Source organism: Geotrypetes seraphini, chromosome 10 (assembly GCF_902459505.1).
Source record: "Geotrypetes seraphini chromosome 10, aGeoSer1.1, whole genome shotgun sequence".
NCBI lineage: Eukaryota > Metazoa > Chordata > Amphibia > Gymnophiona > Dermophiidae > Geotrypetes > Geotrypetes seraphini.
This window is the reverse complement of record NC_047093.1, coordinates 34,322,605-34,347,811: the sequence shown is the minus strand read 5'-3', so window position 1 is coordinate 34,347,811 and position 25,207 is coordinate 34,322,605. Positions and strand designations below refer to the sequence as shown.

At 42.7% G+C, this 25,207-nt stretch overlaps 1 protein-coding gene across 6 annotated transcripts in view; it reads left to right on the top strand.

Moving 5' to 3' along the window:
* The window catches only part of TNRC6C (trinucleotide repeat containing adaptor 6C), a 351,118-nt gene that overhangs the window by 307,385 nt on the left and 18,526 nt on the right, over positions 1-25,207 (top strand). For 5 of the 6 annotated variants that reach the window (XM_033960128.1, XM_033960125.1, XM_033960130.1 and 2 more), the window contains 4 exons: positions 9,592-9,762; positions 12,359-12,550; positions 16,592-16,735; positions 24,312-24,506. In XM_033960128.1, coding sequence (XP_033816019.1) covers positions 9,592-9,762; positions 12,359-12,550; positions 16,592-16,735; positions 24,312-24,506 — 702 coding nt within the window. The remainder of the gene's footprint in view (positions 1-9,591; positions 9,763-12,358; positions 12,551-16,591; positions 16,736-24,311; positions 24,507-25,207) is intronic. The other variant, XM_033960129.1, reaches the window with a different exon arrangement.

Below are 25,207 nucleotides of genomic sequence, written 5' to 3'. Positions count from 1 at the left end.
CCTGAACGAGGGAAATCTCCGGGATCCCAGCCAACATGGATTCACCAAGGGTAGGTCATGTCAGTCCAATCTAATCAGCTTCTTTGACTGGGTAACAAGAAGACTGGACTCAGGAGAGTCCTTGGACGTCGTGTACCTGGACTTCAGCAAAGCGTTTGACAGCGTCCCACACCGCAGGCTGCTGAATAAGATGAAATCGATGGGATTAGGAGAGACTCTAACTGCATGGGTTAAAGATTGGCTTAGTGGCAGACTTCAGAGGGTGGTGGTCAACGGTACCCTCTCTAAAATGTCAGAGGTGACCAGCGGAGTGCCACAGGGTTCGGTCCTGGGCCCACTCCTCTTCAACATATTCATTGGGGATCTAACTCAAGGGCTTCAAGGAAAGGTAACCTTATTCGCTGATGACGCCAAACTATGCAATATAGTAAATGGCTATAATCTTCAGGATGCTATGGAGCAAGACCTGCGTACTTTAGAAAATTGGTCCTTTATCTGGCAGCTGAGCTTCAACGCCAAGAAATGTACGGTCATGCATCTCGGTAACGGAAATCCTTGCAGAACTTACACCCTGAATGGAGAAACTTTAGCCAGGACTACGGCAGCACGAGACTTAGGAGTAATCATCAGTGCTGACATGAAAGCAGCCACTCAAGTGGAGAAGGCTTCATCTAAAGCACGACAAATGATAGGTTGTATCAAGAGAAGCTTCGTCAACAGGAAACCTGAAGTCATGATGCCATTGTACAGAGCCATGGTGAGACCACATCTGGAATACTGTGTGCAATTCTGGAGGCCACATTACCGTAAGGATGTGCTCAGAGTTGAATCGGTTCAGCGGATGGCCACCAGGATGGTCTCGGGGCTAAAGGGTATCCCGTACGAGGAAAGACTGAGCAAATTGCAGCTCTACACTCTCGAGGAGCGTAGGGTGAGGGGAGACATGATTGAGACATTTAAGTACATCACGGGACGGGTCGAGGTGGAAGATGATATCTTTCTTCTCAAGGGACCCTCGACCACAAGAGGACATCCACTCAAGCTCAGGGGAGGGAAGTTTCGTGGAGACGCCAGGAAGTACTTCTTCACGGAGAGAGTGATTGAGCACTGGAACAAGCTTCCAGTGCAGGTGGTCGAGGCACGCAGCATCCCAGACTTCAAGAACAAATGGGATACCTATGTGGGATCCCTGCGAGGTCATGCCAAGGGATAGGGTCACTAGGACTGAATGAGCGGGTCAGTAGAGTGACAGTATAATCACAATTATACTTTCAGGGGTCAGTAGACCTAAGAGGATGGGTAAATAGTGTGGGCAGACTTGATGGGCTATGGCCCTTATCTGCCGTCATGTTTCTATGTTTCTAAGAGGCCCAGTTTCTCCAATCTCTCACTGTACGGCAACGACGAGTGAGTTCTGTCCCCAGAGGTGTTCCATGAAATAGTGTGGAAGACTCCGCTTTGACCTCAGGGCCATGGCAAGAAGCAGGTAAGCGGATCACTTCTTCAGTCGAAGATCCGAGCCCAGAAGTGAGGGGCTCGACACTCCAGTGCAGCCATGGTCTTTGGAGATTCTCCTGTATGTTTTTCCTCCTTGGCTAATGGTTGGCCAAGTCCTTTGGAGGATCGCAGTTCTTCTGGGCCACGTCATTCTGGTGGCTCCAGATTGGCCTCGCTGTCCTTGGTACGCAGATTTGCTGTGCCTGCGCAATGGTCGTAACCTTCGGCTGAGCCTCTCTCCAGACTTCCTTATGCTTGGCTCTTGAGTGTGCAGCCTTAGAGTGACAGAATATTCTGTCCTGGCTGTTGATACTTTTCAGAAGTCTGCAAAGTCTGCAGTGTCAGCTTACGCTACATTCGTGGACACTTATTTCAGCTGTGATCTCGCTCATTCTCGCCTTTCTTCAGGCTGGTTTGCCCAGACCCAGAGTTCACCTAAATTACTTAAGCAAACAAGATAAGTCCTGTTATTATATTTAGTTTTTGAGCTGTTTGCCTAATTTTGAACTGTTGCCTTATATATAAACTCAGTGCAATGATAGAAACGTCCTGTGCCAGCTTTTAAAACAACTGGGTTTTCCTGGGAGTTTTTGGTCTGAAAAGAACACCTGTTTCTGAGCACTGCTTGCCAGTTCATGATAAGTGTGTGAGATTGTTTCAAGACAATATTTTTTGTGCTTCTCCTTTTTCTTTGATATTATGTAGCTCTTTGAGAGGGACTTTTGAAAAAAAAAAAAAAACAACTTCTTCCCTATTCGTGTGGTTTGGATACAGGCCTTATTGTGGTTTCTCTTCGAGTCCATGTGGTCCGAACTCTCCTGTTTCAGATCCTGGAAGCATAGATCTCCCTTGTCGTCTCAGCCTGATGTCGCTAGACTCTTGAACTCTTTGTGTCTGACCACTGGTTAAGCACCTTTTCCCTTTCTGGTTCCTTCATCGGATATTGTCTAGTCTTGCTAAGGCATCTTTTGAGCCACTTTGAGATGCTACCCTCTTGGACTTGTCACTCAAAACAGTTTTTTTCTGGTTGCCATTACAGAGCACGTCGGGTATCAGTACTGAGGGTTTTTATCTTGCAGGGACCTTTTCTTCCTTATTCCATCAAATGGTTCCTTCCTGCTTCCCGAACATGATTTCGGTTTTCCTTGACAGTCTGGATGTGTGTTTGCCTGACTTTCCCAGTCACAGATTCGCCTGTTGAAGAAACTGGATGTGCACAGTGTTCTTCTGCGTTACTTGGAGGCCACCAATGAGTTTCGTCTCTTTGACCATTTGTTTGTTCAGACTCATTCCATGCAGTGGGATGCTCCTGCTTCCAAGGCCACAATTTCCAGATGGCTTCGTAGGGCCATTTTGTTAGCTCACATTCTTGCGGGGACTCAGTCTCCTGTTTCAGTCAAAGCGCATTCTGCCAGCTGTGTGGTTTCTTTGTGGGCCACAGCTAGAGCTCTCTCTTCTGTGGAGATTTGCAGGCCAGCAACGTGGTCTTCTATTCACACATTTGCCAGGTTCTACAGAGTGGACATGGCGGCAAAATAGGACTCCGCCTTTGGGCCCTCTCTCTTCCGGGTCAATGCAGCAAGCCAACTCTAGTTTTTGGGGGACTACTTTTGTACGTCCCTACTGTCTAGAACAAGGGTGTCCAACCTTTTGACTTCCCTGGGCCGCATTGGCTGGAAAAAAATTTTCTGGGGCCGCACAAGGTGAAACATTAACTGCATGGGTTAAGGACTGCCTTGGAGGAAGACTTCAGAGGGTGGTGGTGAACAGTACCCTCTCCGAAATGTCGGAGGTGATCAGTGGAGTGCCGCAGGGCTCGGTCTGGGGCCTTATCCTATTTAACATCTTCGTAAGAGACTTGGCTGAGGGGCTTTGAGGTAAAATTACATTATTCGCCAATGACGCCAAACTATGCAACATAGTAGGCAAAAGCACAGTGCCCGACAGTATGACGCAGGACCTACTCCTACTGGAACATTGGTCAAAAACTTGGCAACTAAGTTTCAATGCCAAAAAATGTAAGGTCATGCACCTTGGCAGCAGAAATCCATGCAGAACTTACACACTAAACGGTAAGACCTTAGCAAGGACTGCAGCAGAACGAGACTTGGGAGTGATCATTAGTGAAGACATGAAGGCTGCCAATCAAGTGGAGAAAACTTCATCCAAGGCTAGACAAATCATGGGTTGTATCTGTAGAAGTTTCGTCAGCAGAAAGCCCGAAGTCATAATGTCGTTGTACAGATCTGTGGTAAGACCTCATCTGGAATATTGTGTACAATTCTGGAGGCCACATTAACAAAAAGATGTGCTGAGAGTTGAGTCGGTTCAGCAAATGGCCACCAGGATGATCTCAGGACTCAAGGATCTTCCGTATGAGGAACGACTGGGTAAGTTGCAGCTATACTCACTCGAGGAACGCAGAGAGAGGGGAGACGTGATTGAGACGTTCAAATATGTCATGGGCCGTATCGAGGTGGAAGAAGATATCTTTTCTCTTATAGGACCCACGGCAACAAGAGGACATCCGTTGAAAATCAGGGGTGGGAAATTTCATGGTGACACCAGGAAGTACTTCTTCACCAAAAGGGTAGTTGATCACTGGAATGATCTTCCACTACAGGTAATTGAGGCCAGCAGCGTGCCAGATTTTAAGAAAAAATGGGATAGGCATGTGGGATCTCTTCAAGGAGGAAGTTAGGGGGTGGGTCATTAGAGTGGGCAGATTTGATTGGCCGTGGCCCTTTTCTGCCGTTATTTTCTATGTTTCTATGTTAACACTAGCCGATGAACAAAAAAAAGGTTGAGCAGGTCCCAAATCTGCAATCACTAATATAGAAGATGTATATATCTAATAATAAACCTTCATTAAAGGGACACTGTGGAGAGGAACCCAAAAAAGCAGTAATACTTACCCTGACTGAGTGATCCCTCCATGTGCACTGCTGACAGTGGGAGCAGCCACAGGCTTCCGCATCCCCACTCTGATGAGCAGGGATGCGCGCTCCTGGTTCTCCCATTCACTTCTATTACAGCTACGGTGAGGATCTTCAGAGGTGAGCCTCATCAGAGCGGTGGATGCTGAATCAGCTGTCGGCAGCACACGTGGAGGATCGTTTAATCAAGGTAAATATTACTGCTTTTTTGGGCCTCCCACTTTGAGCTTAGGCTCCCTCAAAATGAATATCTCCCCTGCTGTAGCTAGTAGGGATCCCCAAGCCTCACCAACTGACGGCCACCTCCTCCCCCTCCAATTTCCCAAGTTCTGCAGCTGGCAGCAATATTGCAAAGCTGCTGCCTTCCCTCCTCCCTCCCCCCCCCCCCTTGGCTTTCATGCATGCATGAAAGCAGTGGCAGCTTGAGGATATTGCCATTGGCTGCAAAGCTTGGAGAGTTTGAGTTGCCAGACTGGAGGAAGATGTCTTCAGTTGGCAGGGCTTGGGAATTACATTACATTACATTAGAGACTTCTATTCCGCCTATACCTTGCAGTTCAAGGCGGATTACAAAAGAGCTAACTAGACATTTCCAGTGAAGTTACAACAGTTTTTTTTTTTGGGGGGGGGGTTGGGTTTTTTTTTTTGTTACAAGGGAGGAGAGGTAGCTGGATTAATTCCGGAATCCCCACTAACTCAGCGGCTTTGAGTGAATGCTGCAAGACGGAGGAGGGAGCCAGCAAGACATTAAAGAGCTGGGGGCGGCGGAAGGAAGGCATTGTCCTCGAGCGCAAGTGGGGCCACACAAAATTCTTCATGGGGCCGCATGCGGCCCGTGGGCCTCGGGTTGACCACCCCTGGTCTAGAATGTCTCACCTATTGCACTGGAAAAAGAGATTATGTACTTACCCTGATAAGCTCTTTTCCAATAGACAGATGAGGCATTCGAGACTCCTGCCAAGTAGTTACTGCACCTGCTTACAGTTTTTGATCTGTTGATGCTTCTCCAAGCTGTTTTCTTGGATGCCTGTCAGCCCTTGTGGGCTGGAAAGAATTTGTATATATGTTCCATTTATTGGGGAATGGTTTCTCAGCTTTGAAACCAGTGTTGACATTTCACTTTACTGTTGGTGAAATTCTTGAGCAGAACAGTTGTTGAGCCTGTTGCTACAGGTGCCTCTACTTCACGTATAATTGGTGCTCCTTGGTGCTTGGGTACTAACTGTGGAGGGTGCTAATCTGATCAGTGAAGTACTGTAGAGGCAGAGTGAAAAATCCAGAGTGAATTCCTTCTGCAATCATGCGACTAAAGTGAAATAACCCTACTGTCTAGAATGTCTCAACTATCTACTGGAAAAAAGCTTACATGGGGAAGTACATATAAGCCGATCCGAATATAAGTCGAGACCCCCTTTCCCCCCCCCCCCCAAATGGAGGAAAAATGGTTGACTCGAATATAAGACAGGGGCTTAATATTCAAGTGCCATGCCCTGCCAGGATCTGCACCCAGTGTCCCCTCCCTCATGCACTCCCCTGCCAGGTTCTGCACCCGGCCCCCTTTCCTGCCAGGCTCTGCACCTGTCCCTCCTTCCATCCCCCTCTAATCTAGTGGTAGGCCAGGACAGGAGGGATGTCTCCTGTCCCGGCTGATACTAACAATTACCCCCTCCTCCTCTCTCCATCGTGTACCTTTTCCCTGGTGGTCCAGCGGTGTATCCCATGCTGAACCTCTCCTGCCGATCTCGCCAGTGGTGTACCCAAACAGCATGCAGGAGCAAGCTTTTCATGCGCCTGCCTGGCCCTGCACCACTCCCTGAATGGCTGCTTTGAGAACTGGCGGCAGTCTTTCAGGGAGCGACGCATGAAAACCTCATGCATTTCAACCTGGATGTGCTGCTGGCTGCAAGATCGACAGGAGGGGTTCAGAGTGGTATAGCCTGCTGGACCACAAGGGAAAAGGTATGTGACAGAGGAAGAAAGGAGGAGGGTGGGTAATTGTTAGTATCGGACGAGAGAGGGGAGGGATCCCTCCTGTCCCTGCCCAACGGCAGGCCTGCAGGAAGTCCGGGAGGGTGTCGGATGACCCGAATTTAGGACGAAACCCCCATTTTTGGGCCATATTTTTCCCCAAAAATCTCATCCTATATTCGAGTATATACAGTAATCTTTTTTTATAGCTATTTGTAAATTATGCTTTTTTTGCATTTATAGTTAACTAAAAACAAATGCAAAACTGAGCCTTAAAAAATGTGGGCAAGTTTCTGGAAGGTGGGTCAATTAACAGCTATTAATAAGTAGATTTGGGGATTACCACTTCCAGGCAAGAGCAATAAGTGACCCAAATTGGCCAATAATATAGGCTAGTTCACTGAATCATTGCTAATGCAGAATAGCACTTGCTGCTTGTGTAGCAAAGATGAGTTTTATCAGTAGTGTAATGCAAGATACAGGCAAAAAAGTGCTTCTGAAAAGTTTCTTCTGTCACATCTCCACTGTAAATTGTAGTGAAGAAGGAATATGATTTGGGGCAGAAACACTAGCTAGGATCTGCTGAAGTAGATTGTAGCATAAATATAACAAGATTATTTCTATTACTATACATTTTAGTTCAGTAAAATGCTATTAACTAGAGATCCCTGGTAGGAATGCTTAGTATCTTAAGCATTAAGAAAAAATACCTTTCATTTCAGAAGTAAAATTTTGACACTAATCAAAAAGAAACAGAGCCATCTCTAAGCATATAAATTTATTTACTGTGCCAAGAGATGTTATACTTTGAACAATATAACAAAAACTTCTCAGAAAATCCAATTGTAGGAAGGAAGAGGAGGTTTTTTAGCCGAAGAGGTTAGCTGCCTCTATCCAGTCTGTAACATATATAAAAAGTAGTGGACAGATAGGGATCTGAGGCTTTTCCTCCTTTTTATTACATGTTGTACATTTTGACTTGAACATAAGCAGTGCCTCTGCTGGGTCAGACCAGAGGTCCATCATGCCCAGCAGTCCACTCACGCGGCGGCCCAACAGGTCCAGGACCTGTATAGTAATACTCTATGTATACCCTTTTATCCTGCTCCTGATTGGTGAGGCCCAACTTTAGTGCAGGAAGAGGCGGTTGGCGCATACCGCGAGTGATTTCCTTCACTCGCTGGCGCTCCGGCTGCCCTCTCCCGTCTCCCCCCCGCTAAAAACAGTATTCGCGTTTTTTCAGCATTCGCGGGGGTTCCAGAAACGAAACCCCCGTGAATTTCGGGGGAGTACAGTATTCCCACTGTGAATTGCAATATAATTTATGCCTTAATGTGTCGGCTTGAAACTATGCATAGCAAAAATAATCTTGAGATCTTTTCCTCATTTACTTAGTTTTTTCCTCACAATTGGATTTTGTGAGACGGTTTTGTTATATTATTTGAATTTTCACTTCTCTGTCTGCGGTTTTGGATTTTGTATGCTATACTTTGAACCCTGAATCTCTGAATTGCTGGAACACAATACCAACTTTCAGATAGCTGACTAGTATACTACAATTCATTGTGCCACTGAGGGGAAAAAAATTGGAGATACTAAGAATGGTGATGAAAAGTGTTCATTGAACAATGCTCTTATCTCATAACCTTTAATATATCTTTTTTGCCTAACATTCAAATATGTTTTGTAGACCTCTTCTAAAAGGGAGTATAACATTTAACATGGAATGGTCATGCAGGAGAGGAATGAAAGAACTTTAGGGAAGAAGAAAGGGATGTTTAAATAAATTACTTTAGTAGTAATCTAACCTGTGTGTTCTAACCAGAATGCCTTCAGACCCAATCAGATATGCTATGGGGGAGGGGGGATCACCGCTGCCTAATGTTTAGGTCCAGACCAGCACATGGGCTCTGCTGTCCGAAGGGAGACCAGAAGTGGCTCTTAAATATGAAGGAAGTTGTTTTTCAGACATGTGTACACACCTTTCACTCCTAGGTACAGCATGAGCCCTTGAAAGTGGGAATTTAAAAGGCATCATTCAGGGTATGGGTAATGTCCTGCTTTTTGTAATTTGTATATTACTAAATGTACAGCATCATTTCCTCTTCCTTTGAGTCTTTCCAGCTTCTGGTCGAGCACTCTGTGCTTCCCAGCTTTTTTTGGGGGGTCAACAAAGTCGTCTCCTGTGTTCATACCAACTTGCAGTTGGTGTGCCACACCATAAATTTGAAAATGTAGGGGTGTATTGGACTTTGAAAAGGTCATGCATACTGATCAAAATATCTGCTGTCTAGTTGTTGACAGCTGCAGCCTTCAGTTTAGGGACATAACCGTATCTATCTTGTAGCTCAGTCCCCAGCTTCTGGCCCTTACAAAGTTAATTATGTTTATTCAGGCATATAGGTTATGTCTTCATTGGAACTTTGACCAGTTTAGCAGATTTTGAATTGCAGTAAAATCAGCATAAGTCAAGACAAACAAGATATCCCTATGAGGACTAATGTGAAAAAGATGTTTATGAAAATTTTTGCAGTATAGCTGTGTTATAGCTAACCAGAGGCCTGATATAGTAAGGTTGTCCTATTTGCATGAATAGTACTACTTTCACTTCTCCTCCTTCTTTTTTTGATGTTGGAATTAAGTTTTAGTTCTATATGACAAGTTTTGTTGATTAAAGAATAGGAGGCAGTTGATACAATTAACTACATTTTTTGATACTTAAAAATGACTATTTTTCTTATCTTTTTACCCTGTCTCTGAGTGTTGAAGTTCAGGTGATCATAACCCCACCAAAATGACCACAATGCCTGTCACCCTTTTTTGGTAGAATATCACAGAAGTTTTCCATTGTGTTCTATAGCACACAGCACCTGGTATTCCCTGATAGTTCTCATTCAGGTATTGACGAAGCCTGATCCTGCTTAACTTTCAAAATCTTACAAATTCAGGGTTTCCCAGGCCAGTGTTTTTGAAGGCTAGAAATCATAACAAACATGTTAACTGAAAGTGGACATTAGTTTAAATGACGACATATGCAGTAAAAATCTTCTGAATGGAGACTAGATAATTGCCCACCTTGGTTTATCATTTTAACAGTAGTCTCAATAAATAGCATGGAAGAAAGGCCATATTTTGTCCCGCCCTCCCCCTAAAATGTCAGAATATCTAACATGTCTGATTCCCCATGCAGTCGCTGGACTGAACCCGAACATGAATGTAAACAACATGGACATTACTGGTGGTTTATCAGTGAAGGACACTTCTCAGTCCCAATCTCGCCTTCCTCAGTGGACACACCCCAACTCAATGGATAATTCATCCAGTGCTGCCTCTCCACTTGACCAGAACCCTAGCAAGCACGGTACGTCATGTCAACTTTTTTTTAATTATGATTTCCTTTTTCTTTTGTTTTTGTTTGTTTTATTAGGATGTCAGAGCCCAATATGAGTTAATTTTAAAAAAATGCAAACTAGTTCCCTTTATTGACATGATTAGACTCAAATCAGTTCACCAAATTAATCTGTCATACATTCCCCATATTTATAATATCATTGTAGAGTAACTAAAACACTGAACTGCAAGTCAAAAGCGGAATACTTTTTTTTTGTTTGTTTGTTAGCAATAGAACAATTTAAAAGAAATTTAATAAAATATTTCCACATAATTTTAGTAAGTAACCCTGAAGCAGTGGTTACCTCCAGTGTATAATCCTTCCCAGTTGCCGATTTCTGATACTGTGACCCTTGCTGAGTCTCTTCAGAGGGGTCTACTCTACATGAACAGTATTTTTAGGGAGCCCAGCATGACTGGAGACAGCCAAGATTGCAGGGATCTTAGATATATTCTATGAAAAATAGCCAGGAAACAACTTTGTCTCCAGAGTATATATGATCTTATATCAAAGCTAAGTATTTCTACATGGTTGTTCAGGATCAATTTGTATATTTACAATGATATGTCTATTTAAAATGTAAGGAGAGATAATATTGCTATAGCTACATAGACTGTTGAGCAGAAGTGTTCATCTAGAGCAGTGGTTCCCAAACCTGTCCTGGGGGACCCCTAGCCAGTCAGGTTTTCCAGATATCCCTAATGAATATGCATGAGAGATTTGCATTTAATGGAAGTGACAGGTATGCAAATCTCTCTCATGCATATTCATTAGGGATATCTGGAAAACCTGACTGGCTGGGGGTCCCCCAGGACAGTTTGGGAACCACTGATCTAGAGGAATAACTTATTACCAAGTAGACACAGTATGAAAAGTGTAATTAAAAATTATCATGGGATAGGGAGTGGTTGCAAAAGTGGTAATTACTAATAAGAATGAAATAAAACATATATAGGTTCCATTAAAAATATAAATGTAATTTACACCTTGTTACTCTTTGAGAGGGATCATTTGTAGTATAGGAAAAATATTTAACACTAATACTGCTGAAACATGTCTAATGTTGGCCCTACTAAAGCAACACAGAAGAAAGTGGGAACGGACAATGAGCACTCCAGTGGAGATCACTGATGTAAAACAAACTTGTCCTGTTGGACTTTGGCCCTACTAAAGCAGCATTATTAGCTGGTTATTCAAAATAGCAGCTTACTTGTGCCTTAGTTCTGTTTATATCATTTTTCAGTTTTATTCCTTATTTATATTTGCTTTGACATTTATTTTGTAATACATTTTATATTTTATTTTGGAGTTTGGATTTTTTTTTTTCCTTAATTATTTTTTTGGGGGAAAGCTGTATACCTACACCCTCATTTTAATTATTTTTCCAAGTCCACTTATCATGATATATTCATTTTTTTTCCATACGTCATTGTGATGCCTGCATTGGGTTCTGATGAGGATCAGCATCACAGCACCTTGATGTACTTGGACTTGTAAGAATGAGAGTGACTAAATAGAAGACACTTTCAAAAACTCAGAACTTTGATCCCCTTCCTCAGAATGGAAACAGAGATGTGGATGATTTGTTTCTTTTAAGTAAATAATTAGGATTTTTGCTAATACCAATTAATTTAATTGAGCAGAATAGGATAGGAAACATTTATTGTAGCAAATAATCTCTTGTAGATGTAGAATTTGTTTTATAATTTTGCTATGTATTGTACCCTTAAAATGTTGTGACCAGGAGATTAATATGAACATACTCCTGTTTGTTTCAATAAACATACTACTCAACAAGTGTGTATAAAGTCTCAAGAGTAGCAGCTTATCTGACTTTATGTATTTGTAATTAGTATGTAAATTGAGGGAATAATTCTTATTTTTATGTAAAATGTTTTTCCCCTTTACGCATACTGTTTTTACATTTGTAAATTGATGAATGCATCAACACTCGTGTTTCTCATCAGTTAACTACAGTACATGCTAGCTTTTGTCATTACTGACCACAAAGTTCACATAGGAAGTTTTTACTTCATAGGATGGAGAGGTTAAATATAAAACTTTAGTCACTCCTGAAGTTGGATTGTGCCAGCAAATCTAATGATACAGGAAGTTCTTTTCACTGGTCTTGTCCTCCTTTTTGAAAGGGAGTTCAAGTTCACTGCTTTTGCCTATAGCCAGAAGAGCTGGCCACATCAGCAAAGAAAAAAATAGATAATTTTCAAGACACTAGAAATGTGTGTCTGATACATTGACTTTCTATGGTTTGAGTATTAAACAACCCCATCTTCTCTCCTTCCCCACCTACTCACTTCCATCCAAGATAAAAACTTTAAATATTTTTGATTTAGATCAAGGCAATTTGGTTACATGTGGTGATAATTTAGAGTTCTACAATTTGAGTAGGTTTAATATGGCACATGCCATTTAGAGTGTCTTGAGAGATCTGTCCTTTTTGTTATTGAGCTAGAGTTAGTTACTGAGCATTTGCTGTATATGTACAGGACATTGTCAGTCTGAAGGTCTGTACCCTCTTTGTATGTAATTCTATAACTTTTCATGACAGGTGCTATGTCTGGAGGTTTAAGTATTGGTCCCCCAGGCAAGTCCTCCATTGATGACTCTTACAGCCGGTACGATCTGATCCAAAATAGCGAATCACCATCTAGCCCTCCAGTAGCTGTACCTGAAAGTTGGTCACGTGCCAAACCGGATACCGATAAAATATCTAATGGCTCCAGCATTAGTTGGCCACCAGGTAAGATAATGAGGTTTATGTATATAGATAGATAGATAAATAGATAGATACAGTATATATGTGTGATATTTGTGTATGTATGTATGTATGTATATATATATAAAAAGCAGTCCCCGGGTTAAGAACAAGCTCCATTTTTAAAACCTTTCTTGAATTGAATTTGTATGTAACTCGGATCTTAGTATTCTTCCCACTTTCTCTACCTTCTTGAGTCCCCTCTTGCATCCCTTTCCATCTATCCTACTGTTCCCTCTCCACCGCCATATCCAACATTTCTCCCTCTCATCTCTCTTCCCCATGCATCTCTATCTCACTCCTCTCCCACCACCATGTCTGATAATTCTCTTTCCCTCCCTGTACACAACAATTATCCTCTTTCTTCATTTTCCCTTGACACACCATCTCTCCTTTCCTCTCACTCAGACACCCAATTCTCCCTTTCTATTCCCTTCCCCACCTCAGCATCTTTCCCTCACTCCATCCATTCTTCCATCTTATGGCCCAAGTTCATGTTGACCTCCCTCCATTCTGAAGCTTCTGCCATCAGAGGGAAGGCTTCCGGGTCAGCTGCGGGTCACACATAGGAGCTGCAGCTCTCAGCTTTGTGAAGAGAAGCGGCTAGAGGAGGAGGGAGCTGACCAGAAGAAGGTAAACACCCACAGGAGGGAGGCACAAACTTTGGACACAATGGAGGGAGGGTTGTGTTGGGACACCGAAGGTAGAATGAGGACCCCTGTTCGTAAGTACAAGTCTGACATAAGTCAGACATTCATAAGATGGGAACTGCCTGTATATATATATATATATATATATATAATGTGTGTGTGTTTATGTATGTTATGTATAGATATATATGAGAGCGATCAAATTAAGACCTATGGCTTTTTGATTTTTAACTGAGAAATTAAAGTACTTTTCGAAGACAGTGGAGCCTGGTTTCTTTAAGCGGTGCTGGGATCAGCAACCAACCACAAAAGCGGAGCCAATCGCATATCAATCGCGCTATTTATAGAATTACGGCCACATCACAGTTAGACACTGAAAATGTATGCCAAAGTTTTCAAGGCCTACATTTCCGGTGTCTATCTGTGACAAGAATCGCAATTACGGAAGTGCCTTCTGATGCCTAAGGGTACTTCGGCGTTAACCACGCCTATTTTATCCTTATATGCCAATAGGTGCTTCTAGTTATTGCTCTGGTACCATTTGTGGAGACACAATCTTTTTTTACGACTGTTTAATTGTTTTTAAATACAATCAATTATCACATCAAGTAAAGGCAATTAAGCCAATTAAGTTACCGCCACCTAACTTTTGGCAGCTTTTGTAAAATCTGGGCCTGATGGAATTGGAAGAGCAATTGTAGCTGAAAAACTTACATAGAGAATAGTTTTTCACACAAGAATGTCCTGATTACTTTTTTAAATCCAAATGATACATACAATATGTAACAAAATAAAACGTGGTAGACAATTTTTAACAAAATCAGAGGGAAGTAGGTAGGAGTGTGATAATTACTCTAGTTCTGATACAGTGATCTTTAAATTAGGAGCCATGAATATCCCACCTAGGGATCTGTAATTCATTTGATGTTTTCTTTTTTTCATTTTGTGGGTGCACAGTGTGATTTGTGATGATGGTTCTAAAATCACAAATAATTTATTTATGAAATTTTCTATACAACCTTCCTGGATTCAAAGCAGTTTATAAATGGTTCTCTAAGGACAAGGAGGTATAATATTTTCACAAGTGGGTGATGTCATCCACAGAACCCAGTATGGACACTATCAAGTGCACTTTCACTTTAAATGTTCAGGCGGTGCCCATACCATGTGCATGCCGGTGTCTTACTGACTGACGTCGGCTCAAGGAACCATGAGTTCTTCATTTCCTGCAGAACTGAGAAGCTGTGTCTTCAGTTTTCTCTCCAATGTGTCAAATTTTTAACTTTTTTGTTCCTTCCCATCCTTAATTTTCATAGTATTTGTCATAATTCTTTGTTTTTATTGTGTTCCAGTATTTATCCCAACTTTGGTTTAATTTTGTCAACTTTTAGGTTTTTGACCTTTGGACCACCTTGAGCCTCTTATCATACCCTGGATTATCAATTGTTTTTGGAATACTTCTCACTCGAGCTCCCTGGGCCATTGAGCCCTTTGATTTATTGTCAGCTGTTTTCCCCTCCATGTCAGATGGTACTAAGCAGCTCTAAGAAATGCTCTCAATGTAATCAGACCATCTCAGACTCTGACCCAAATAATTGGTGTGTCCAGTGTCTGGGTCTAGAATATCAGGATTGTTCCCTTTGTCTCAGTATGCAAAAGAAATCAGTTCAAAAAAATTTTCAGTACCTCATCAGCATTGATGTCCAGCACATGACATTCAACCTCCTATAACCCTAGCATTGGCACAGAGTGCATCAACACCACATCCAGATCATTGGTCTCCTTGCAGAGAGGTAGGACTCTACATCATCTTCATTGATGCTTTGAGTATCGAAGGATGTAGTATATAAAAAAGCTAAGAAGCATAATCTTCCTTTCCTTTAGGCAAGTCACTGCATCTTCCCAGGCATCAACTTCCTAAGCTTTTACACAAAGATGACTGATCTCCTTCCATCGAAATTGTCTCCTTGTAGGTATGCCTCAACATAAGAGGTCTCCCATGCCACACCAACCAGTACAACAGACTGTTTCCATGCTAATATCTGAGCACTGCCCTGATCTAACAGAGAGATTATGCCAGTACTGGATGAAACAAGAGCTTTCGGGGCTACTGTAATCAGTCTTCTCAGGCATTAAAGACTTTATGCCTGCCCAGCCCAAGGATACATTAGATTATTGATCGAGGACAAGGTCACACATTCCTGATCAACATCGAGCATTGGAATCAATACAGACCCACCCGATGCATTCATTGGTGGAGAAATTATCGCTTACTTCAGAACATTTATTTGCACCTTGACACAGTTGACAGTCCTCTTGATGCACACTCTCTGATTCCCCTCATAGGGAGTACTTTGAGGAGTCTGACTCAGATATCTTCAACTACTCAAATGAGGATATGCCAGAGTACACAGCAGAAGAATCCTATAATATACCTTCTAATCCTTCCTCCTCGACACACATCCCCTCCAGAAAGGGAGTGTGAATTTCGCACTGAAGCGAAGAGCACACGCATTGTATGGGATTGTGTACCGTACTTGGATTCATTATTGTACAGACAGAAAAGACCCCTAAGGCAGGCAAGAGCCGAAACACTGTCAGTGTCGGGTCAGTGGAGGAGAGTGTGGCGCAGTGGTTAAAACTACAACCTCAGCACCCTGAGGATGTGAGTTCAAACCCATACTGCTCCTTGTGACCCTGGGCAAATCACTTGCCCCAGGTACATTAGATAGATTGTGAGCCCACCGGGACAGACAAGGAAAATGCTTGAGTACATGAATAAATTCATGTAAACTGTTCTGAGCGCCCTTGTGAGAATGGTATAGAAAACTGAACGTGAACTCGCAGGCCTTGAGCATGCGCAGATGCTCAAGGCCCAGCAGAAGAGGAGGCCGATCTTTGGGCACCGGCACCAAGCACAGGACATGCCGGTGCCCAGATGACAGTAAGAAGCGGGGGGGGGGGGGGGGGGGTGCTCGATCGCGGCGGGGGGGTGCCGGATCGCGGGGGGCGCTCGTAAATCGAGCCACGCTCGGTTTCCGAAGCGCCGATTTTGCAAATATTTTGCTCGTCTTGCAAAACGCTCACAAACCGGTGCACTCGTAAACCGAGGTACCACTGTATTTACTTTTTAGAGCTGTATGTTAACAATTTACTTAGTATTTTATTTAAAATACATATTTGGGGAGCACAACACAAGTTTTTTGCAACAGAATTTGTGGGACATATTAATTTGCAAACTTCCAGCAGGTGATCCATAATTGGTTCATAGATCGTGATTTGAAGAGAGGTTATTAGTACTTGTTTTCCTTTGGTAATTATTAGCTGTTAATATGATTCCACCATTATTGACACTCTTGTTACTTTTTACATACAGAGTTTCACCCTGGAGTGCCATGGAAAGGTCTGCAGAATATTGACCCAGAAAGTGATCCTGATGTCACACCTGGGAGTGTCCCAACTGGCCCAACCATTAATACCACCATCCAGGATGTAAATCGCTATCTTCTCAAGAGTGGAGGTATGGTCCTACAGTGTTCTCCCCAGAATTATTTTCCAGCCGGGTGGCACGAAAAAGTAGCCGGGTGGGGTGGGGCAGAACGGGGAAATTTGGTGGTGGAGAAAATTAAATGTGCACGATTTTTATTAATTATTTTCCAACACTCAATATGACTTCCTTTTTTAAGGTTTGACACTTAGGCAGTGTTCCAGTAGCATTTAAGCCGCCCTTGAAAAAAAAGTAATGCAGATCCTGTTATTCCGAATAACTACTGGCCAGTATCAAACCTTCCATTTCTTTCAAAACTACCATACTTGAGAGAAAGGTATTCAACTAACTTCAAACTCATGTTGAATCAGTTAATGCTTTGCATCCTGCAATAGCAATTCTGCCACAGCAAATGCACTGAAGCCCATAGGAATTGAAAGGACTATATAGTGCATTTGCCATGGGAGAATCACTACTGTGGCTTTGTAAAAGGGGCCCTTACTGAGTGAACTCCATAGTCACCTAGACCAGTGTTTCTCAAAGTCTTCAAGCCAAGTACACCTTAAGTCTAACAAATACCAACCAAATACCAACCAGCCCAAGCTCTGCCTCTGACCCCACCCCCATTATAGTACTAATTGTAATATAATTTCTTCCATTCATTTTTCATGTACACACAATATAATCTTATTAATTCATAATGGTAACCACAAAATAAAAACAAAACCACAAAGCACACTATATGCTAATAAAATGTTGGTCTGACCCAGTAAGGCTATTCTTATGTTCTATAGCTTTTCAACTCTGCCTCCTTGTGTAAGTGGGTAGTCCCCATCTCCTCAGTTTTTTCCTTCTGCAGAGGTCCTTAGGAGATGTAGTTTGGGGATTTGATTCTGATTTTGAAACTTATATGAAATATTCAGGGTCGTCTGCACAGCCTGGAAGTATACCAGTGATTGATCAGGGTTTCCCTTACAGAATACTGGTCCATCGTGGAAAGGTTCCCCAAGAACCAGAGAGCCATTCAGAAAAGGAGTGGGATGACTCAGGGTCAGGTTCCCCCAAATGTGAATCTTCAGGTTGAAAGGATTCTGGGCAGAAGCTAGTTGGACGATTCAACAAATGTGTGATCTTGCATGGGAACTATGTGGAAAAGTGATATGTTCCATTGCTCACAGTTACTTCTATGAAAGCCATTAAATGTTGTATTTTGCCTTTACTTTTTGACTTAACCCTTGTAATAGTATTCAGGCTTTTTCTGTTAGTTTAAATAATTGCATCAACAAGATGACTTAGAAAATTAAGTATCTGTTCAATTGCATCATAGTTACTCCTGGGGGAATTCAGCACAAACATTAAATTAAAAGAAATCTGTGCATATTTGAAAATTCTGCAACTCTTTTTGTAACAATAACACAATTAAACCACTATCCTTGAGCCATAATAAATTAAAATACAATAGCAAAAAATATTATTTAGTTAGACATTAATAGGCAATATATAAATAACTAAACGGTTTACATTCAAATACTTCTCAAAGGGCAGAATTTACACATCATAATTATAGATCTTGGTTTTGGAGGATTTATTTTATCAATCTCTAGAGCCTGAGGAAAATTTGAGCTGCTAATTCTTGCAGTTACAATACAGTGTCAGCACTTTCACACAGTCAGTGGGTGGTGGCAGTTTAGATCTTCTCTCAGGCTCTATAAACTGATGAAAAAAAATCCGGAAACCCAAAATCCCATGCTCTCTGCCCCCCCCCCCCCCAACACTCACACACTCCCTCTTCATGCTCAACTTGTGTCCTCACAGTTTTGTTTTGTTTTCCAGTCTGGCAGGGTTGCCAAGATAGGCAGTCACCCCTACAAGACAGCCTATTTTCCCCATTCTCTCAACAATCATAGGCCAGACATTAATCTGCTGTCCCACAACAAGCCAGTATGTGGACAAGTCCAGGGAACATGGTGGCCATAACCCCTTGCTCACAGTTCGCTCCTCTGTAAACGGTTCATGAACCTGTGTCAGTGAGTCACGTGAGGTGTGGCATGCTACATTTTGATGAAGCGCCACCGGAGACCCTGCGTGTGGGGGACCCTCTTCTCAGAGGGATCCGTACAGTTTCCTGTTGTATGTGTTCCCTCTGTGGCCATTAGTGAGCAGAGTTCTTCCCGCGTCATTCGCCATCTGGGTCTCATGGTTCTAGTGGCTCCGGGTTGGCTTCAACGTCCGTGGTACATGGATCTGGTGAGGCATCTGGTGGCGGATCCTCTTTCTCTGCCTCTCTTGGATGACCTTCTGACGCAGGGTCCCATTCCAATGTTCGATCCAGGTCCCTTCTGACTTACGGCTTGGCTCTTGAAAAGGGCCGCCTAGGTAAGAAGTGGTATTCAGATAAAGTGATCTCAACTCTTGGAGTCCCAGAGGCTTTCCACCTCTCGGGCTTATGTGAGGGTTTGGCATCTATTTGAGGAGTGGTGTGCTGCATGTGGAGTGGTCTCTTTTCATGCTTCCCTGCCTAACATCTTAGAGTTCTTGCAGGATAGCCTGGATAGGGGACTGGCTTGGTCTTCTCTCCGTGTTCAGCTTATGGCCTTGTCAACCTTTCGTGGGTTGTTGAAAGGTCAGCATTTGACTGCCATTCCTGATGTGATTCACTTCTTGCAGGCAGCCAAATTGCTTAAGCCTCCTGTACGACCTTCTGTTCCATCTTGGGATCTGAATCTGTTTCTTTCAGTGCTAGTGCGCCCTCCTTTTGAACCGTTGGGTGACTGCTCTTTGAAGGACCTTACTCTTAAAGCGGTCTTCTTAGTGGCCATTACTTCTGCTAGACGTGTTTCTGAGCTGCAGACTTTCTCTTGTAGGGCTCCCTTCTTGGAGTTTTCTAGAGAGTGGGTTGTCTTGAGGCCTGTTCCTTCCTTTCCTTTTCATGTCAATCAGGCAGTGGTCCTCCCGGTGTTGGGTAGTCGGGAGGGATCTTCTGAGCAGAAGCAGTTGCGCAAATTAGATGTCGTGTTCTTCGCGCTTATGTGCGGAGATCAGGAAATCAGATCATCTCTTTGTCCTACAAGTGGGTCCTCATCAGGGGGATGGCGCTTCTAAGGCTACTATTGTGCGCTGGATCATAAGAACATAACATAAGAACATAAGCCGTGACTCTGCTGGGTCAGACCTGAGGTCCATCATGCCCAGCAGTCCGGCCCATCAGGTCCAGGACCTTTATACTAGCTCTCTATCTATATCCTTCTATCCCCTTTTCCTTCAAAAAATTGTCCAATCCCTTCTTGAACTCCAATACCGTACCCTGTCCTATCACTCCCTATGGAAGCGCATTCCAGGTGTCCACCACCCGTTGGGTGAAGAAGAACTTCCTAGCATTGGTTCTGAATCTGTCTCCTTTTAATTTTTCGGAATGCCCTCTCGTTCTTATAGTTGTCGAAAGTTTGAAGAATCTGTCCCTCTCCACTTTCTCTATGCCCTTCGTGATCTTATAAGTCTCTATCATATCCCCTCTAAGTCCCCACTTCTCCAGCGAAAAAAGCCCCAGTCTCTCTAATCTTTCAGCATATGAAAGGTTTTCCATACCTTTTATCAAACGCGTCGCTCTCTTCTGAACCCTCTCGAGTATCACCATATCCTTCTTTAGGTACGGCGACCAATATTGGATGCAATACTCCAGATGCAGGCGTACCATTGCCCGATACAACGGCAGGATAACTTCTTTCGTTCTGCTTATAATACTCTTCTTGATTATTCCTAGCATTCTATTTGCTTTCTTAGCAGTCGCTGCACATTGTGCCAATGGCTTCATTGTCATGTCCACTATTTACCTCAAGTCCCTTTCTTGGGAACTCTCACTCAATAACAGCCCTCCCATTGTGTAGCTGTACCTCGGGTTTCTGTTTCCTACGTGTAAAGACTTTGCATTTCTCTACATTGAACTTCATCTGCCATCTTGTCGCCCATTCCCCTAGTTTGTTTAGGTCCCTTTGTAAATCTTCGCAGTCCTCTTTAATCCTAGCCTCACTGAATAGCTTGGTGTTGTCTGCGAATTTTATTACTTCGCTCTTCGTCCCCATTTCTAGATCATTTATAAATACATTGAATAGCAGCAGTCCAAGCACCGACCCCTGCCGAACACCACTCGTGACTTTCCTGCAGTCCGAGTAGTGGCCCTTCACTCCTACCCTCTGCTTTCTGCCCGCCAACCAATTCCTGATCCATCTGTGTACGTCTCCTTCCACCCCATGGTTCTTTAGTTTCCAAAGTAGGTGTTCATGGGGTACCTTGTGAAAGGCTTTTTGGAATTCTTAAGTATACAATGTCTATGGGGTCCCCTTTGTCTGTCCGTTTGTTAATTCCTTCGAAGAAGTACAATAAGTTCGTCAGGCACGATCTTCCCTTGCAGAAGCCATGTTGGCTTGTTTTCATAAGTTTATGCCTCTCTAGATGCTCCTCGATGCTATCTTTTATCAGCGCTTCCGCCATTTTCCCCGGAACCGAGGTCAGACTTACCAGTCTGTAGTTCCCCGGGTCACCTCTCGATCCCTTTTTAAAGATGGGCGTAACATTGGCTATCTTCCAATCCTCCAGGATCACGCCTGTTTTCAGGGATAGATTACAAACCTGCTGTAGTAGTTCCGCTATTTCCTCCTTTAGTTCTTTCAATACTCTAGGGTGGATTCCGTCCAGGCCCGGCGATTTGTCAGATTTTAATTTTTTATCTGCCTGTGTACGTCCTCAAGGCTTACTTCCATGGATGTTAATTTCTCTGCTTGGTCTCCTTTGAAGATTTGTTCAGGTTCCGGTATGTTGAATGTGTCTTCTTTTGTAAATGCTGACGAAAAGAACATGTTTAGTCTTTCCGCCTCTTCTTTCTCCTCCTTCACCACTCCCTTCCTATCTCTGTCATCCAGCGGTCCCACCTCCTCCCTAGCCGGCTGCTTCCCTTTAACATATCTGAAGAACGGTTTGAAATTTCGTGCTTCCCTGGCTAGCCTCTCTTCATATTCTCTTTTTGCTTTTCTAACCACGAGGTGACATTCTTTTTGATACTTCCTGTGTTCATTCCAGTTCTTCTCGGTTTTGCCCTTTTTCCATTTCTTGAATGAATTCTTCTTATCCCCTATTGCTTTCTTCACTTCTTTAGTTATCCACGCCGGATCTTTTGTTGATCAAGGAAACTATTGCTTCTGCTTATCTTCTGAAGAAGAAACCTGTTCCAGAATTTCTCAAGGCTCATTCCACTAGGGGTCAAGCATCTTCTTGGGCTGAGTCTTCGCTAGTGCCTTCAATGGACATTTGTAAGGCTGCGGTTTGGTCTTCCTTACATTCCTTTGTCAGACACTACCAGGTAGACGTTCAGGCGCATCGGGACGCAGTATTCGGTGTGCATGTTCTGGTGTCGGCCCTTCAGGGGTCCCACCCATGATGGGGACTGCTTTGGTATGTCCCACTTGAAAGATTAACCTCTACTGGTCTGGAGAGTGCTAAAGAAGGAGAAATTAGGTTAGTACCTGCTAATTTACTTTCTTGTAGCTTCTCCAGACCGGTAGAGGCCCCACCCTATCTATTGTTGTGTTGTTGTGGCTGTTGCGCAGGCAGTTTTTGTGTTTTGCTTCGGGTTCTAGTATTTTTCTAGGGCTGGGAAGAATTGAAGAACAGTGGCTGTGGCTCGGCTGGCTGAGCTGGCGAGCTGGACGAATCTTCTCTACAGACCAGCCCGATGGACGTCTTCGTCGAGCTGAGCTCAACAAAACCGCAGCCAGGGACTTCCTCAGCTGGAGAACGAGCGCAGGCTGAGGCGCAAGAGTTTTCCTTCGAGGGCGCTACTCTGTCCCCGGATGAGCGTACTCCAACGACCCGCCCCGAGGAAGCGTTGACCCGGGACGTTCTCATGCTGGTTGTGCAGAGCGGAGGTTCCGGCTCTGGTTTGAGGCAGGAGAAGCTGTCTGGTTTGTCATCGCAGCACTCCATGGGGGGAGCCCAGCCAGATCATGAATTTTCAAAGGTAGCTGCTCTGGATACAGGTACATTGTTGGCAACAGGGGTTTCTGGAACTGAGTTTTTGCCCCTACAGAGACCTGAGGTAATCAATATGGAATCACTTTGGAATGCTATCACTAATTTACAAGTCTCGCTGGGAAACCAAATACAACAACTTTCTATACAATGTACTAAAGCAATTTCATAGAATTTAGAATTTAAAACTAAAGTGTCAGCTTTGTAAAATAAGACTGATGATTTGGAAATCCGAATGAAATCTTTGAAAGCGCAAGCTTTAACTTGGGTTAAAGACAATGCAAGTCTACATTTCAAGCAAGAAATATTGGAAAATTCCATCAGGAGGTGTAATCTCCGGATTACTAACTTTCCCAAAGTTTACCCAATAACTGCTTTAGTTATGTTTAAGAGATACGTGAATGAGATTTTGGAGGTGCCAGAAACCTTTTATCCACCTCTCTCTAAGCCACCTTTCAAAGAGAGTTAAGTCTCAAAGTCCAAACCAGCAGAATTTATCTGCTGATAGTTTGAACTTAACTAATTTCCTTGAAGTCGGAGACAGATTCAGGCTTCCGCAACATTGTTGGTACAGTTTGCTATTGATTCTGATAGAGAATGGATGTTAAAGTTGTTTTTTAAATATAAAGATGTTCCATTTTTGACTAATACTATCAGAATGTTTCCAGATGTATCTCGGAATACCCAGAAAAGACGAAAACAATTTCTTATTTTGAGACCACAGGTCATTCAGATGGGGGCAACTTTTGTTCTACGATTCCCCTGTAAATGTGTATTGGTTATAAGGAGGACAGGTATGTCTTTTATGACCCACAGCAGTTACCTAAATTTATATCTAATAAAAGTAATTCTTGATTAATTATGAGTAAGCAGGCTCTTAGATAGCTCAGAAAGAAAGAATAGTTTAAGAGCAATCAGACTGCATCTATATTTTCCTTTTTACATTTGCATATTACTTCTAAAAATTTTCAGCTTATCACCAGCTTCGCCTTCATTTAAATGGTGGCCTAACTATACTTTGTAATATTCTGTTTAAATTCCTATATTTTGATCCTATGTTTGGTGATTACATTGTATTTTTTTCTTTCATTTGAAATTGTAAAATTCTCAAATGTTAAAAATTCAAATTATAAAAAAAAAGAGCGGATAGTGTAGCTGCTTTTAAGAAAGGTTTGGACAAGTTCCTGGAGGAAAAGTCCATAGTCTGTTATTGAGAAAGACATGGGGGAAGCCACTGCTTTGCCTCCATTGGCCTTGGGTTTTGGCCAAGTACTATTGACCTGGATTGTCCACCGTGAGAACGGGCTACTGGGCTTGATGGACCATTGGTCTGGCCTAGTTAGGCTATTCTTATGTTCTTTTGTGCCTGTATACCTGCATAAGCAAATTCTTTCAAATAAAAGTTTAATATAAAATTGTATTATTCAAAAATTGCTTTATAAAATTACTCCCAAAATGGGAAAAAATGTTAACTTTATAGCTTTAGAAGTACCGAGCTGTCAGACTGATCATTTAATTATAGTAGATTTGTTTTCTAACGTGCATGTTTTATGTGGTGTGTTGTAACTTTTTTTTTTTTTAATTATAGGTAAATTGTCAGACATCAAGTCTACATGGTCCTCCAGCCCAATCTCACACACTCAAGCCTCATTGTCTCATGAGCTGTGGAAGGTACCAAGAAACACTACTGCTCCGACAAGGCCACCTCCAGGCTTAACTAATACGAAGCCATCATCTACCTGGGGTGCCAGCCCTCTTGGCTGGACCAGCTCTTACTCTTCCGGTACAATGTCCTTGTCATTTACAGTGGTCTGTTATGTACATTCTTTGGACTAGATAGTCAAAAGCACCTATAAGCAACTGCTGCCATATGGTATAAAATGCCTTATTTGCCAATATTCAGTGGTGCTATCTTGATAATATTGCTAAATATTCTTAGAGACCACCTCTGCACCTCTGAGGATTCTGCCTAATTATGTGAATAAACAATAATCAGCCTGTGTGAATATAGCTATATGGATAAATGTAGGTAAGCAAAAAGAGGCTATCTTGAACCTTAAAGCTATACAGAGAGCAGCTGAATATCATCACTATTCATAAAGGCAACTGTGATCACTGTTCATATAATAAATAGATATTCAGTGCCACTCCCTATTGGGATAGTAGTATTGAATTTATGGAAGAGATTTAAATGCTGTAGCTGGCATGTTTAAAAAAAAAAAAAAAAAGCAAACTATGCATTCTATATCATCTCTCCAGAAGGGCAGATGGATTTTCGCTCCTCTGCCAGTAGGTGGAGACTGAGAACACATTGATTTTTGGCAGTAGAGAATGACACGGGGAAAAAATTTGTCCCCATCTCCACCCCATCCCCACGAGTTCAGTCCCTGCAAACCATCTGATCCTATCCACACAAGCCTCAAATAGTTTTATACTGAACTTATTTTATTAAAGTATTTTAAAAAAACAGTATTCTGTACAATT